Genomic DNA, 14,954 nt, shown 5'->3' with positions numbered 1-14,954 from the left:
CAAAAGTTCTCGGGGGGTTTAGGTTACCACCCTCCCCCTGACATTTTTGGAGACTATAAAAGTATTGGTCTGAGGCTCTTCAAACTTTTTGAGTTTTCTAACTAACACATGCCCATCACTTTTGGCTCAAAGTGGGGATTTTATACCTACTGCCTGAGTCTTCAGGCACATTGCCTGAATGCCTTATCTTACCTTTACCTGACTAAATCTATATTTAGACCTACCTCCGGTCATTGGATTTTGACTTCTTACAACTCTTTGGAAAGCCTTTAACAAAAGAAAGCCGATTTCACAACTTTTGCGAAGAAGTTCTGCAAATATTTTTGCATATTTAAATTTGCCGAGGCAATGGCTTTTAAAAACTTAATTCAGGATTAAAATTTTTAAAAAAATCCACTACACTGCAAAATTTCTGTATTTTATGTTCATTGAACTGTTAAAAATCAAAATTTGAGCCTGAAAGCCATCTCCATTTTTAGAAAAAGGTGTCTTCAAAGTTCACCTTGTCTAAAACATTTAAATCTTTTTCTCTCTGACTGCATAACATAATCAAAACGCGTATTGTATGTTTGTTTTACCTTGAAATTTAATTTTATTGGTCAAACAGGTCCAGATAGCATCACTTGAACTATACAGGATGCAATACGCGTACTGTATGTTTATATAACACAAATGCGTATTTCCTACAGATGGCAGCAAGGGGAGAAAGGAAAATAGAAAGTAATCAATTTGCTATAGATGTCTCTCCTTGCACTTTATCTCAGAGGGACAAAAATTAGCTGTCTGCTACAAGCAATTTAGGAAGGAGGTTTCTACCTGCCTGCATATCTATATATATATTATCTTTGATAATAACTGTATTTTAAAATTTGTGAAACTCAGTTTATTTTTTCAATATTTAACAAATAAAATACAAAATCTGCACAATCCAGTTTACCAGATACAAATTTTTCCTAAACAAATTAATAATGAAATATTTTCAAATTTTAAATGCTTTTTTAAATTTACCTTCTTTACATTTTTCCGAATCCAAATTTAGCTTTTCCAAGAACTCTGAGTTTAGCTTTTGCTTTCGCTCTTCCCAGCTTTGCTGCCTTCCTATTTCCTTGCTTACCCTTTCCTTTCCCTCTGTTTACTTTTCCAATCTTTCCATTTCTTGACTTGGCTTTCCCAACCTTTCCAGGAAACCTGTTTGTATCTAAATCATTAAAATCATTATCTGTGACCACGTAATCATCGTGAAAGGATGAATCTTCGTCTGCTTCCTCATTATCGTATACTTCAGCTAAATCATCTGTGGTTAGGTCTTCATTTGAAATAAGATCGGCAGAACCTTCTATTTCCAAATCGTTTGCGTTGTTTCTCGACTCCGAATTGATTTCAGTCTCCTCAAATTCTTCATTACTCCAATATTGGTCATTTGATAAACTTCTAGAACCTTCTCTTGGCATAGATCTTGAGACTGGTTTATCTGGACTAAGCTTTACAATAGTATTTCCAGTTTGGATTCCTAAAACTTCAGGACTGTCTTCAAAATATTCCTCTAATGAGTCAACATTAGAGTTGTCATATTCAGCCCCTCTTCGATAAGGACTGGCTAAAATCCGTCCTCTGGGTTGTATTTTACCTGTCCTGAGACTTCTTCTTTTCCCTCTTCCTTTGCCTAGAGATGGACATAGTTTTAGAACACGATTTTAATACACATTGTTTATTATTTTCTTAATTCTTTTCGGAAATCATAATGGTTTCAATAGATACCATAAACGAATCATTGATTGTTTTGATATAAAACGAAAAACTTATTTTAAAAAAAAATATTAAAAATCCGGTTTTCGTTATAGCTTATGGTATAAGATTTTTTAAATTTTTTGTTTTAACATTTTTATGCACTACAATAATCCCAAAGTTTTCATTCCAGTTGCTTTTTCCAGTTGGTCTTTTCTGTTTAAAATCATTTTCAAAGTGAGACAAAATACAAGTTTGCATTTTTGAAGCGATTTTATATTTAAAACAAAACAAGGAGAACATTTTTTAAGTTCGCCCATCCCTACCTTTTCCAGATCTTCCTTGTCTTCCATTTCTTTTACCCGTTCCTCCTCTCCGCCCTCTGTTTATTATCATTCTCTCCTCTACTGGGGATTGGTTAATTCCAGCATAGTTGGGTTTAACTGTTTCATAATCCCCATATTCATCCTCAATCATGGGATTATATTCATATATGCTGTAAACATCAGGATTGTAATTATCAGGGTTAAATTCCTCAAAAGCGTTTTCATTATCTGAGTAACCATACGCTTTATAATATTCATTTGATTTCAGTTCATCTGTGTTTGAATCATCCCAATTATCGTTTGAAAATAAACTATAGATTTGACTATTTTCCAGAGCAGAGTAAAGTCCTTTAATAAAATCATTTCCATGGATTCCCTCTGCATTTAGACTTTTTTCCTCAGGAGTTGAATTTTTTAAAATATCACAGAAAGATCCGGTCCAGCTCTAGAAAACGGATTAATATAAACAAATATTATAAAATTTTAAATTGGGTTCACATTACGGTTCTAATATAAAGCTTTGCATTGGTCTGGTAAAATTAAACATCGCGACCTTATCTATCATCTACTATCTGCCTGTTAGGTGTACCCATAAACCCGACTTTATAACTAAACCCCAATTTTTTGTGGTAATTCACTTGACCAATGCAATGGTTTATGGCAGGTCGTTAATTGTTGCTGATATAATTATTACTTCAATTTTTTATTTATTTTATTTTGTTTGGGGTTTGATAATGACATTTAACTCCCTAGAGTCATTTAAATGACATAATGTCTTAGCTGTATCATTATCATTATTATATTATCATTATTTTTATCATTATATTAATTATAATTGTACCTATTTTTCCATTATACCTAGCTATTTACAGCCATAAAGGTACTAACGGTCGAATACATTCATGCTTATTTGTTTTGCCATTAAATACATGCAAGGATCAAAACTAGAACGCATCATATCGATATCCGCTGTGACAAGTTTCAAATTTAATGATAATTTGCTTGATCCCTCAATTTATATATATCACTCCAATTAGTGTTAATCGTTTTGGATCGTTTTATTCCAAAGGTTTGAAACCTGGATTATTTCGAAGCTTGGTTTGATTGAACTTTGCAATATCTGGGGAAACGATCCAAAAACGATCATTAGCATACGTTCGCTTTCGCCTCGGTTTGGATCGTTTTTGGTCTTTTTTCTTTCTATATTGCATTATGCCAAATTTGGACCCTGATAGAAAATAAAGGCAAAATGCGACCAAAAAATGGACCAACCGAAGGCACATTACTGCTTGCTTCCCTCCACGAGATTCAAAAGAAATAATCTTAGGTTTTCGGACGACTAAAGCTATAGATTTGATCCCCGGATTGACAACATCAAAAGTTTTAACCTCTGTGTACCTGCAATATCCCCTATCCGGATGGCAACCTGGACTACAGATTGGAGTATCACAATAATATCCTGTCCAACCTAATCAACGATTATCGAAAAATATTTCAAATTCAAATTCTTCCCCCGCTCTTCCCTCCATCCTTAAGTTTTATTTATACAGGGTTACTCACAAAGCATGAGATTTCAGAGACGACTCTATGGAATTTACACAATCTGTCTCATAATATTCATTGTGCCCAGCAACTGTTAACTTGTTTAGATCTTTAGCAAATCAACAAACAATTCATTAAACGACTATAATCAAGGTGGACATTTTTATTAAATCTTGGAATTATCATATTTAAAGAGTTTCAGGTCGTCTTTACAGTTTGTGGGTAATCCTGTATACATATTAGTCAACAATAAAATACTTAAAATCATTGAAATACTTAAAATTGCATTGTCTAATTAAACCTAAAATAGAAGGTAAATATCATGGATTTTAAAGTTTTTATTCGTTAAATATGTTGTAAGAGGTTACGATGTTTACCTTTATATTTCAAATATCTTTAAGACGGGGACGGGAAGGAACGGGCGGACGCAGTCTCAAGCTATGATTAAAAAAAATAGAACACCTGGATTGCATATGCAGTCCCCTGGACCTTCACAAGTCCCGTGTAAACATTCTGAATAAATAATTTATATAAATCTGAGCTTTTAATGAATATAACTATATAATCTAAATTAATCATTTTATTCATTTATTCATCTGATTTCTGAGATGTTTTAATATAAATCAATTTAACTTTGTTATAAATTTTGAATTTTTATTTTATTTTACTTAATTATTGAGATCAAAATTAAGTGTTTATAAATCTTTCAAGCATATACTAGTTTTACAATGTTCAATTTTATCATTTGTAAAAACAAATTTATCTGTATTAGATGTAAACTCTGTTTAGTATTATAATCATTAGTATACATATCATATGCTACGTGTACAGAAATGTTGTACAGGGTGCAGTTGTGCACTCAGTGCGTAGGTCTCATGAAATAGACGCGAATATTTAAGGTTATTTAAGGATCCCTTGAATAGGAAATGCAAAATCTTTAAAAATAGACAATATTCAAAAACGTTATGTTTTATGTTTAAAATTTAAAAGTTGTAAAACTTAACCCTTGAATGCAAGTGGCCAGTGTCAGTCAAAAAACATTGCATGGAACCGTAGCATGGCGTGCCGGGACACTATGGCCTGCTCAGCCTATCCAGGTAGAGTGTATGAGCAGTCAGTGTAGTCTTTGGTACTTCATTTGAATAAGAAATATTTGTCTGATGTACAATGACCGCGTTTACAATAACCTATTCTAAATATTTCTTATACTAATGGAGTACCCGTCTGCAAAGCATGTATAATCATAATCATATGGCAGGGTGGGCCGCGTCAGTTGTATCTCCCTTCTATCTCATACTCCTTGATCTCATCCCATACTATCATGTGTAGATAAATTATGTACCCATGGTGCAGTTGAACACTCTGTACGTACTACGTAGATCTCATCCCATTCTATCATATGTACATAAATTACGTACCTGGTGCAGGTGTACACTCTTTACATAGGTCACCTCCCATACTATCATGAGTACATGTACATTCTCCAGGTTTCTAAAAAAATATTCAGTAAGATGCAAAAAAGGTAGAAGGGCATGAGAAGATACCGGGGCGGCGAAGGGCGTTAAGTCAAATGCTCTAAACTCCCCAATGAGGCTTTTGAAGTATGCTGTGCCGAATCTATGTAAGAAAGTCCCGGGAAAAAAAGTTTCTGGAAAAAAAACTTGGAAATAAAAACTTTGGAAAAAAAGTCCGAATTTTCTCAAGTCCTTGTAAAAAATGTCACTGGAAATAAAGTCCTGTGTTTTGTATTCCTAGCTGGGACTTTTATTCCCTAAAATAGTATGGGGGCTGCCAATAAAGTCTCAGGAAAAAAAGTCCTGAAGAAAATAAATTCGAATAAAAAAGTCCTAAGTCTCGGGAAATTTGAAAAGTTGTGTATAAAATCCCCCGTGCAAGTGTACTATGTACATCATACACAGGGCTAATTTTATATTCTTAAGTAATATGAAAAAGAAAATGCTAACTAAACTCGTGATAAATGTATACAAGTGTAATAAATATATTTTACATTTCTTTTTTGAAACTTATTTTTTCAAAAAAAGACTTTTTCCAGGTGTAATTTGGAAAATGAGGTTAAGTTTGAGAAGTTTTCATAAAAAGGACTTTTTTCCATATTGAATATAGCCTGGGGTGTTTAAATATCAAGCCCCTGAAACCCTGCCATTATTGATAGGATGATTACAACCAGGACTTTTTTCCAATGTGAATCATGCATTTTCACTTGTTAGAGGACTTTTTTCCGGGGAACTTTTTTCCGAGGAACTTTTTTGTATAAAATCATAATAGAGTCAGAAAAAAAGTCCTAGAAAATAAAGTCTCGAATTGGTAGGACTTTATTTCCGGAGACTTTTTAATAAAAGGACTTTTTTCCACAGGACTTTTTTAGTGTGAAATTTTAGAACTTTTTTTCCGGAAACTTTATTTCCAAGGACTTTTTTGGCGGTTACCGCTGTGCCCCCCCCCTTTCCCCGAAAGAGGAAAATGAAATATCTTTAGCGTCCAAAAATTGTATAACTTTACAATTAATTTTCAGACTTTTTTGTTCACAATATGCAATAACAGTTCAACAACAGTTTAATAAGATAATACAATTGATGGTTTCTCTGAACTCAATCTTCACTTTAAAATGTCATAAAAAAAGATTTTTTGATAACCCAGCTGCTTTCAAGATTTTCCTCAAGGCCATGTTGAACTAGATAAGCAAAAAAGTTTTTAGTTACCTCACAAGAACCAAATATTGGGTGGCAGCCATCTTTACATATTGGTTCTGTACAGGTTTCTCCCTAAACATTTTCCCTCAGATAAATTTAAAGGGAGTGCTTGCAAAAATTAAAAGAGGTTAAAAGGATTAATCAGAATTTAATTCAATATCAATCTTGATTCCTTTTGATGTTTTTGTCAAGAAAAATTGTTCAAAATCATTGAGTTTCTGGGAACAAAGAAATCCAGTATTTTCAGTATAAAAGAAAAACTTGAATCATACAAAATGTTAAGGTGATGAAATAGTAAGCGATCTTTTTAGATAAAATAATGACTTTCACTGATATTTCGGTGATATTACAAATTTACAATACAAAGTATTTTAATAACATTGAAAACTTTCTTGTCCGTTACCACTTCTTTGATTTTTCATAATTATGTTAATTCTTTGATGATAAATCGAATTAGGCTACGCGCTAAGTTAACTTTTATATAATGTTGTTCAGGATTATCCTCGAGTAGTAAGTATATATATAATGTTGTTCAGGATTATCCTCGAGTAGTAAGTATATATATAATGATGTTCAGGATTATCCTCGAGTAGTAAGTATATATATAATGTTGTTCAGGATTATCCTCGATTAGTAAGTATATATATAATGTTGTTCAGGATTATCCTCGAGTAGTAAGTATATATATAATGTTGTTCAGGATTATCCTCGAGCAGTAAGACTGCCTGAAACACCTTAGTTTTGAAGATCTCACAGTTGATTTTCGTCTAGGGTTTTAATATGGTCTTTTATATAGATGTGTTAAATAATTTCGCAAAACAGCGAAATGGGTAGAGCTACGAGGAACCAATAAACATGTAAGAATCAAAATGATAGAATCAGTGAATCAGTCTACTCTGAAGTCTTGTCATGAGGGTAACCCTGTCTTTATATATATTAAAGAGCCTTCAAGTTCAACTGTCTCACACTAATCTAAGCCAGTGGGGTAGGTCAAATAGGCCAATAAGGTACTGTAAAAAGTCAGGCCGCGCCATCAAAGTTAAAACCGGGCCAACATAGGATAATGTCAGACCAGTACATGCCGCGCATCACTAAGGCCGGTACTAGGAGTCAATCCGGTCACGAATTCAAATTGACCCTAGACCACTGGGCCGTGGTCTGGAAATACCAAGTTAAAATCTAATTTTGATGGGTCAACAGGATATTTAAAAATAAGAGCTTGATGGTATATGATGGTACATTAAATAGGTTTAATCTGTATTACTTGACCTGCCATCCTTCAATACATTCGCAAGTGGGACCAACTCCATTTATACAATCTAGATTTAAATAAAATCCAATTTAGAAAAACTTTTGCAATGAACATAATCGTAGTTAGGTGCAGTATTTTTCAATGTAAACTTTACCATTCTAAATGAGTTCTAAAGATATACATAATCTGTATTTAAAAATTTAAAAATACTTTAAACACACGTTTGTTTAATCAGGAACACATCTAAACCAATCTTATTGCCTTTCCGCTAAAGAAGACCATGAAATTCAAAACGATCAATAATTTCTGTCTAAATTAACAAAAAGCAGTTTCGCCAGACAAACTGTGTTTCTTTTAAATTTCATGAATTTTATTGATATTTTCCATACCTCTATCATCTATCTATTAATATAATCTCTGTTTGTCTGTTCGTTAGTCCAGGTAGTATGTAATAATAATTTTTAGAAAAAAAACGATAATTATAAATCTTCGAAATATTCAAAGTTTTAATTTTTTTTAAAAATGAACAGAAAATATTTTTACAATTAAAATCTTTGAAATTTTCTAAAATCCGTTTTTTAGTGAAAAAACCTTTAGACATTCTGGTTTTAGGGAAAACTTTGGCTTAGACGTGTTTCTAATTTTATTTGTATGTTTCATTTGTATTTTTGAATATTAGTTTAGACCTGCATGTTTCCATTCATACTGACAAAGGTCCCCAACATACCAAGAATCACAACTAAACAAAATGTTAAACAAAGGTTTTACTCGAGACCAAATTAAAAAAAAACGTTAATACTATTTGTGTCCATTCATAGTAAATTTTTACTAGCTTTAACTTAACTTAATTTAATGTTTAAATTAGATCCGACATATCTTAATACTTGAAGCTGATCCTAAATGCCAGTTTAGTTTTGAAACTTAAGTTTTGAATTATCTATATGGTTGCCTTGTATTGAATATGCATGCATACCTACATATATCAGGTTCTATACAGTATCCATGTACACATTCTTCTGTACAAACAGGTTCATCACAGTTCTCTCCACTCCAACCTGGATCTGAAGTACAGTTTAGTATAGTTAAACTTGCTGGTTGATCAGAGCCGAAAGCTGTGTAAAAGTAATTTAAGAAAGCTAATATGTAGAGCTTGGTATGTGCAGAAGATTAAATGACAGAAGACACAGAAATCATAAATATAAAAGGTGTTTTCTTAAGCAATATCTATACCAGGAAAGCTCGGTATATACCACCTTGCACCCACATAACTTTATTTACAAAGTGTACTGCATATACTGGGAGGAATCATGGAATGAAAACAAAAACAATGCTGATAATTCTCATCTGTTATAGTAAACTTCATTTACAAACAGACCCCAAGGGTGTAGATTTTCTAAGAGTTTCTGAGAGTAAGAGTTTCGTCTGCTATGTTAACAATTTGTTTGTTTATTTTGACTTCATACGGTTGTACTTAATAAAACAAGAAAATTAAAGTATACAAACAGAGTAAACTTGGCCGTCTTCACAGTTCATCTTGCAGAGACATTATAGACACATCTTCACAACCATTTATCGTTTTTATAAAATACACTCTAGCAGACATAATAATATTATGGCTTTTGAAATCAGGTATTACAATGCTGATTCTTAACAAAGACGATCTCGAATTCGTCACTGAATTACCATGTTTATTGGGACACCCTGTTTGTAAGTCTTCCTATAAAAGATGGAGGGAACATTTTAAAAATGAATATCCAAATGAACATTTCTTAAAGTTTCGCAATAGACAATTTCTTATCATGTTGCTTTTTAATGCGACCTTATACTTATGTATTGTAAACAGTGGCGCAACAAATTAACTGAAGGTATTGACTGTTTGTTTCTTGATTATCCTATTTAAAACAGATACCTGGGCACAATGTTTTCTCATCAAACACTATCATCATAATCCGTTTAACTGTCCTAAACATTTTACAGTTGTTAGAAACCTTAAAATCTAAAACATTAAAAACTCTTTTTCTCTTCGATTACAATTGTAATGTTACATCGTCTATATGCAACATTCCCCCTATCTGAACTTCTGACCTACTAACTTTGCGACCTACTACAATGTCAGACCTACGCCAGCTGTTTATTTTTGTATTATTTGAGGGTTAGGTTAGGTTAAGATAATTTCTGGGCTGAGCGTTGCGGCTAGGACCAGCTAGAGGGCCGAGCGCCGCGGCTAGGACAGGCTAGGGGGCCGGGTGCTGCGGCCAAAAGTCCATAAAGCAGCTGTAAAACCACGTGCTAGTAGGTCGGATGTGTAGCATAGCGGATTTTGCGAAGGTCAGAAGTGGAGTATAGCGGATTTGTGTAGGTCGAAAAATACACCCTCGATTACAATATCTTCTTTTTCCTTTTTTAGGGTCCGGAAATCTGTATAGTTAACCGCCTCATAGAGCACTAATCTTGTTTTTGTGATTTTCTTCAAAGATTAAACTGTTAAGTAAATTTTTGAAACTCAAACAACAAAATATGTATTTTCAATTTCTTTTTTACCTTAAATGTTGTATATTTTCCTTAAAAAAACATAATTACCAATCAAATTGAAATCTATTTAGGCTTTAATCATATCATTCAATTTTTAGCTTTATATTTTTCCTACCACGAGTTTGAAAGATTAGCTTCGACCCTTGTTAGAAGAAGAATGTTTAATAAGAATGCTGCCAAGCACACCATCCTTGCTGGATTCTTCCTTATAGCGTATTTTTTCTTTCTAATGAAACAATAAATGTATAGATACTGGATACTAGATACTAATATTGATTTGAATACTAATTATTATTAATAAGAGAACACGGTTGACTAATAATACACTAAATAATCTAAATATTTTACCAATAGCCCTTTTTTGTAAGAAAGGAATGAGGGAAGGGGTGGGGCACTGGGAATCTTAAGTGCGTTTTGGTGTGCAGCTTTTTTTCTATACATTACTTAACGTTTTTTTTCATTTATTTGAGTCAGATTTGGAATAAACCAACTGAACAATTGAACATTTAAAGTCCATTTATTAATTTTTTAAATCATTGAATCATAGTATAATTTGTTAGAATGCTTACTAATCTCAAACACTAATATCTAAGAAATAAAATGTAAACAGTAGAGGGAGTAAATTGATGTCAAAATATAGACAATGCTAGAGTGAACAAAATTTTAATATTTTTCAAGTACAACAATGTTCGATTCGTCAGATATTTTCTAACTGTGATTTGATTGCAAGCTGGGAAATCCCAAAATAAATCCATATTTACAGTAAACAGTACATTATCAAAATAAAATGGAAAAACTGTGATTCTTTTTTATTCTTCTTATATAGTTTCATAGTACTGCAGAAGCTAATCAACTAAATTGAGAGGGAAAACAACATTTATTCATTTAATACAGAGTTCAAAAAATTATATTCTGACCTACTGCCTTACTTGGATCCGTACATTTTGTTTAGCAGTAAAGTTAACCCTAGTTTCAAAGTTTACCAGGATATATGGTTATGGAAAACCTGGTTTCAAGGTATACCAGGATATATGGTTTATGGAAAACCTGGTTTTAAGGTATACCAGGATATGTTGTTTAAGAGAAACCTGGTTTCAAGGTATACCAGGATATGTGGTTTAAGAGAAACCTGGTTTCAAGGTATACAGGATATATGGTTTATGGAACACCTGGTTTCAAGGTGTTACAGGATATATGGTTTATGGAACACCTGGTTTCAAGGTGTTACAGGATATATGGTTTAAGAGAAACCTGGTTTCAAGGTGTTACAGGATATATGGTTTATGCGAGACCTGGTTTCAAGGTGTTACAGGATATATGGTTTATGGGACACCTGGTTTCAAGGTGTTACAGGATATAAGGTTTATGGGAGACCTGGTTTCAAGGTATTCCAGGATGTGCGGTTTTTATGGGACACCTGGTTTTAAGGTATATGTGGTTTATTGGGCACCAGGTTGCAAGAAAAATTTCATTCCCAAGGTTTCATTCTTTAGTTTAAAAAATATGTTTAGTAAATTATTTCTAGGAAATGTTTGAAAGTTTGTATGGAAAATTTGCCAGCTCTGGACTTTTGTTTTTAGTTAATTAGATTTTAAATAATTTAACATTGTGTTAACTTTGCATAAAGACAAAAAATTTGAAAAATCCGAGTTTGTTAAATTTAACAAAGATTTGCCATTTTATGATAAATACAAAATATTTTCCAATAAGCATAATTCATTCTGTAGTTTTTTCTTTCATCAGCGCAATCTTTCTAACTTTCCGTTCTCTGAACTCATTAAATATTGATTGTTTTATTGAATCTTGTTGTTGTTATTTTAAGTTCTGGTCTAATCTTATTGCTAGAGCGTAAAATATATAGTACGTGCTAAACAACGTCTCAATCGTGTTAAAGGGTTTCACATAATGTCAAGAAGAAAAGTATTTTTTGGTTAATTAAAAAAATACCTTTTTTCTTTATTAACTCTATTCTTATCTGTAAACAAATATTTAATTAAACTCTTTTCAACCATTTTTTTCTAAATAATCAATTAAACGCTCCTTAAAAATCATCAAACATTCATTAAAATGTTTTCAATCTTTATTAACCCTTACATCAAGTGATTGTCAAACTTCAATCAACCACCTTTCAAAATTTACCAATCTTCATTAACACTTGCAAATGTTTTTGCTTTTAATTTGATTAATTTTCGATTTTGACGTTTCTGAATAACGTTTTTTCTGGTTTACATTAGTAATTTGCTTTACCTAAACCAAAATAAAACATTAAACCAATAGAGTTTGAAAATGATAAAAGAATTCTACTGTTTTAAAGATTTTGATTTATAAAACTTTAGAACTGGTAAAAAAATGTAATGGATAATTTTTATCAAAAAAGTACTCCATGGTATCAATCCTGATATTTAATCTTCCAGGGGTGGGACTCAGCTCTAGATATCATTACTGAGGGGGCCAGGGGCTGAGCGCCAATAGTTCCTCACTCAGCTGGTTTCCAACTAGACTATCCGTGCAACATTACATGTCAGCAGTTCTTTTTTTCAGTTCCTTGGTTCACCAATCCACTTTCTGGCTGGTCCATAATATGCTTAAAGGGAGTGACCGGCTATGTAAGGTAGTTGAACTGAGTATGCAGTGTTGTGGAAAACTTCTTTCGGATTCATTTGAGACATACTAAACTTTTTAAAGATCTGTAAATCCTGAGTTTGAGCGCAAATTCGACGTTCAAAACTCCTACTTTGGGGGTGGATACGCTTTCAGAATTAGTTTTTTTAAATTATTAAGTTCGCTTAATCTCAATATTCACTGTGGACCCTTTTGAGTTTCTGATTAATCCTCTTGTTTAGATATCCCTGCTGGATTCAAACCCATGACAATTCTCTCATTAATTAATTAATCAGATTAAAAAGGTGAGATCACGCATTGATCTCAATATCCGCACAAGCAATATCCATATTGTGTTTTTATTTTTTCACTTGGCAGTCCGTATAGAAAGAATTAATAAAATCAACAAAATTTGTAAAAAAAATATTTTTTTAAATATCTTTGCCACGTACTAAAAATGAAAATCAGGATAATGATACAACCCATCCTTGTTACTTTAGAAATCTTAAAAGAATTTATTTTTAGGAAGGGGAGACAAACAGGGTTACTTTCATAGGATAAGACTTCAGAGACCTGTAAATTAGTCTTTCTTCCTTCCTTCAACTGAAAATTTCTTTCGTATAATGCTAAACCATTAAGTATTTAATATATAAACTTTCTTCATAGCAATAGACAAAATTCAATAATTCTATTTACAAATCATAAATGACGCAGGTTTTAGGTCGTTATTGAAGTCTCAGATTTTATGGGTAACCTTGATCAAATATGTTTTAAAATTGAATTTATCCAACAGAAACGTGGATGGAATGAAAGGCGAAGTTGTCAAGTTAGGGATTCAGGTAACAACCCTCAATTCCCTTAAAAATCAGAATAACTAAAAACACATCTGGTTGTCTTTTGAGCATTTTCAATTTAAACTTTTAAGACAAAAAGAGTTCGAATTTTATGAATTTGATATACGTCTCAAATTCGCCAAAAACCAGTTTCAATTGAGCATCGGCTTAAATCTTGAAACATTGAAACATTGTGGAACCAAACATATTTGAGCCGCATCAAATATTTAAAAAAAACCATAACACTTAGAGACATGTACCATTAATGCAAAATCAGCCCCCCACCCTACCCCCTGGATAAGATAGAAAAGTTGGATTTCTGTGCAAAGTATCGAACGGACAACGTCAGCTACGTGCTATGTCAATTTCGACAATTGTGTCCATTAAACCTCATTTAGGTTTCCAATTGATCAGTGGCCTGTGTCGTTCATCAGTTCAACTCCCTGCGACAGTTCATCTTCCCCGGCCATGTTTTAACAATTTTGAAACAATTGTTTACATCAAAATCACTGTTATGACACATTAAAATTTATCTGTGTTTTAAACAAATATTGATTAGTTTGATTAATTGAACGGAAAACGACATTTGAGAGAAAATAATTCTTTTTGCGTTTCCCCCATGAATAATACATTTCAGAAATTAATGTTCATTTATTTATGAAAACTAATAGTTGCATATTTTTTGAATTTCAAATGATGAAACTTTAAGGGGAGATGAACTGTCGCAAATGAGTTGAAATAATTCATGGGCATATTAATGGTACCTGCAAAGAATAAGACGATATAAACCTCTTCAAATATGACGAACCATGACTTTGTCAAATTAGAAACTTGTAATTAATTAGCATCTTTAGCGGTAAGATTAAATGATCTCCCAAGGATGGAAACAAGTTTACAGCTGTCGGTAGGGAGTTAATATTGAATGTCAGAAAAGTGAACAATATTCCAAATAATTGTCTCTAAGTTCCATCCTATGAGATAAACCGTACAACATCGAAGTCTTAACTTCATGTGATAACATTGAAGTCACCTTTCCTTTTTTACTCCAAAAACCTTTGGTTGACAACAAATAAACAAATAAATAATTGATTTAACTTTTATAACGAGGTTTCTCTGGATAATTTTATTCTTAACATTAAAAAAATGTTAGTTATATTTTTTTCTATGGTTTTGCTAACTTTTTGCGCTATCAAACGATATTTTACAAAACGCTTTATTAAAAAGATCAATTAAAACGATTAAAAGGGAGAGACTGCTCATGTAACATATTTGAACTGAGAATGCAGTATTCTGGAGAAAAATTTTAGAATTCCTTTGATACCAATGAGACATTTGTACGGTGTACAATTTTTAATTAAGAGCGTAACGTCGTTTGTAATAAATAACCAGAGCTGGGAACTTTTGAATGGTGGATATCGGGATTAACGCTTAA

The 14,954-nt window shown here is 32.4% G+C and overlaps 2 protein-coding genes across 2 annotated transcripts; both read right to left on the bottom strand.

The window, feature by feature from the left end:
• Window positions 1-860: 860 nt before the first annotated feature.
• LOC111712604 (uncharacterized) lies at window positions 861-2,514 on the bottom strand. The gene is made up of 3 exons (XM_023487259.1): window positions 2,052-2,514; window positions 1,009-1,663; window positions 861-953 (listed from the first exon to the last, which is right to left on the bottom strand). The coding sequence occupies exons 1-2, from the start codon at window positions 2,200-2,202 to the stop codon at window positions 1,014-1,016; spliced, it is 801 nt and encodes a 266-aa protein (XP_023343027.1). The 5' UTR covers window positions 2,203-2,514; the 3' UTR covers window positions 861-953; window positions 1,009-1,013.
• A 580-nt stretch (window positions 2,515-3,094) lies between these two features.
• LOC111712603 (protein delta homolog 1) lies at window positions 3,095-10,346 on the bottom strand. Its single transcript, XM_023487258.1, has 9 exons — window positions 10,204-10,346; window positions 9,466-9,518; window positions 8,530-8,617; window positions 8,243-8,295; window positions 7,574-7,623; window positions 6,314-6,376; window positions 5,012-5,084; window positions 4,056-4,106; window positions 3,095-3,519 (listed from the first exon to the last, which is right to left on the bottom strand). The coding sequence occupies exons 1-9, from the start codon at window positions 10,275-10,277 to the stop codon at window positions 3,110-3,112; spliced, it is 915 nt and encodes a 304-aa protein (XP_023343026.1). The 5' UTR covers window positions 10,278-10,346; the 3' UTR covers window positions 3,095-3,109.
• Between the last annotated feature and the right edge of the window lie 4,608 nt (window positions 10,347-14,954).

Source organism: Eurytemora carolleeae, unplaced genomic scaffold, assembly GCF_000591075.1.
Source record: "Eurytemora carolleeae unplaced genomic scaffold, Eaff_2.0 scaffold1296, whole genome shotgun sequence".
In the NCBI taxonomy this organism is placed as follows: domain Eukaryota; kingdom Metazoa; phylum Arthropoda; class Copepoda; order Calanoida; family Temoridae; genus Eurytemora; species Eurytemora carolleeae.
This window is presented reverse-complemented; position numbering and strand designations above follow the sequence as displayed.

Excerpts from the sequence above, each read along its gene's own strand:
- LOC111712604 (XM_023487259.1), bottom strand. The coding sequence starts at position 2,202 with ATGATTGAGGATGAATATGGGGATTATGAAACAGTTAAACCCAACTAT. Across the intron at positions 1,664-2,051 it reads ACAAGGAAGATCTGGAAAAG|GCAAAGGAAGAGGGAAAAGA; the intron begins GTAGGGATGGGC and ends GTCCATCTCTAG.
- LOC111712603 (XM_023487258.1), bottom strand. The coding sequence starts at position 10,277 with ATGGTGTGCTTGGCAGCATTCTTATTAAACATTCTTCTTCTAACAAGG. Across the intron at positions 8,296-8,529 it reads ATAGAACCTGATATATGTAG|TTGTGATTCTTGGTATGTTG; the intron begins GTATGCATGCAT and ends CATTTTGTTTAG. Across the intron at positions 6,377-7,573 it reads AATGTATTGAAGGATGGCAG|GGAGAAACCTGTACAGAACC; the intron begins GTCAAGTAATAC and ends GAAAATGTTTAG.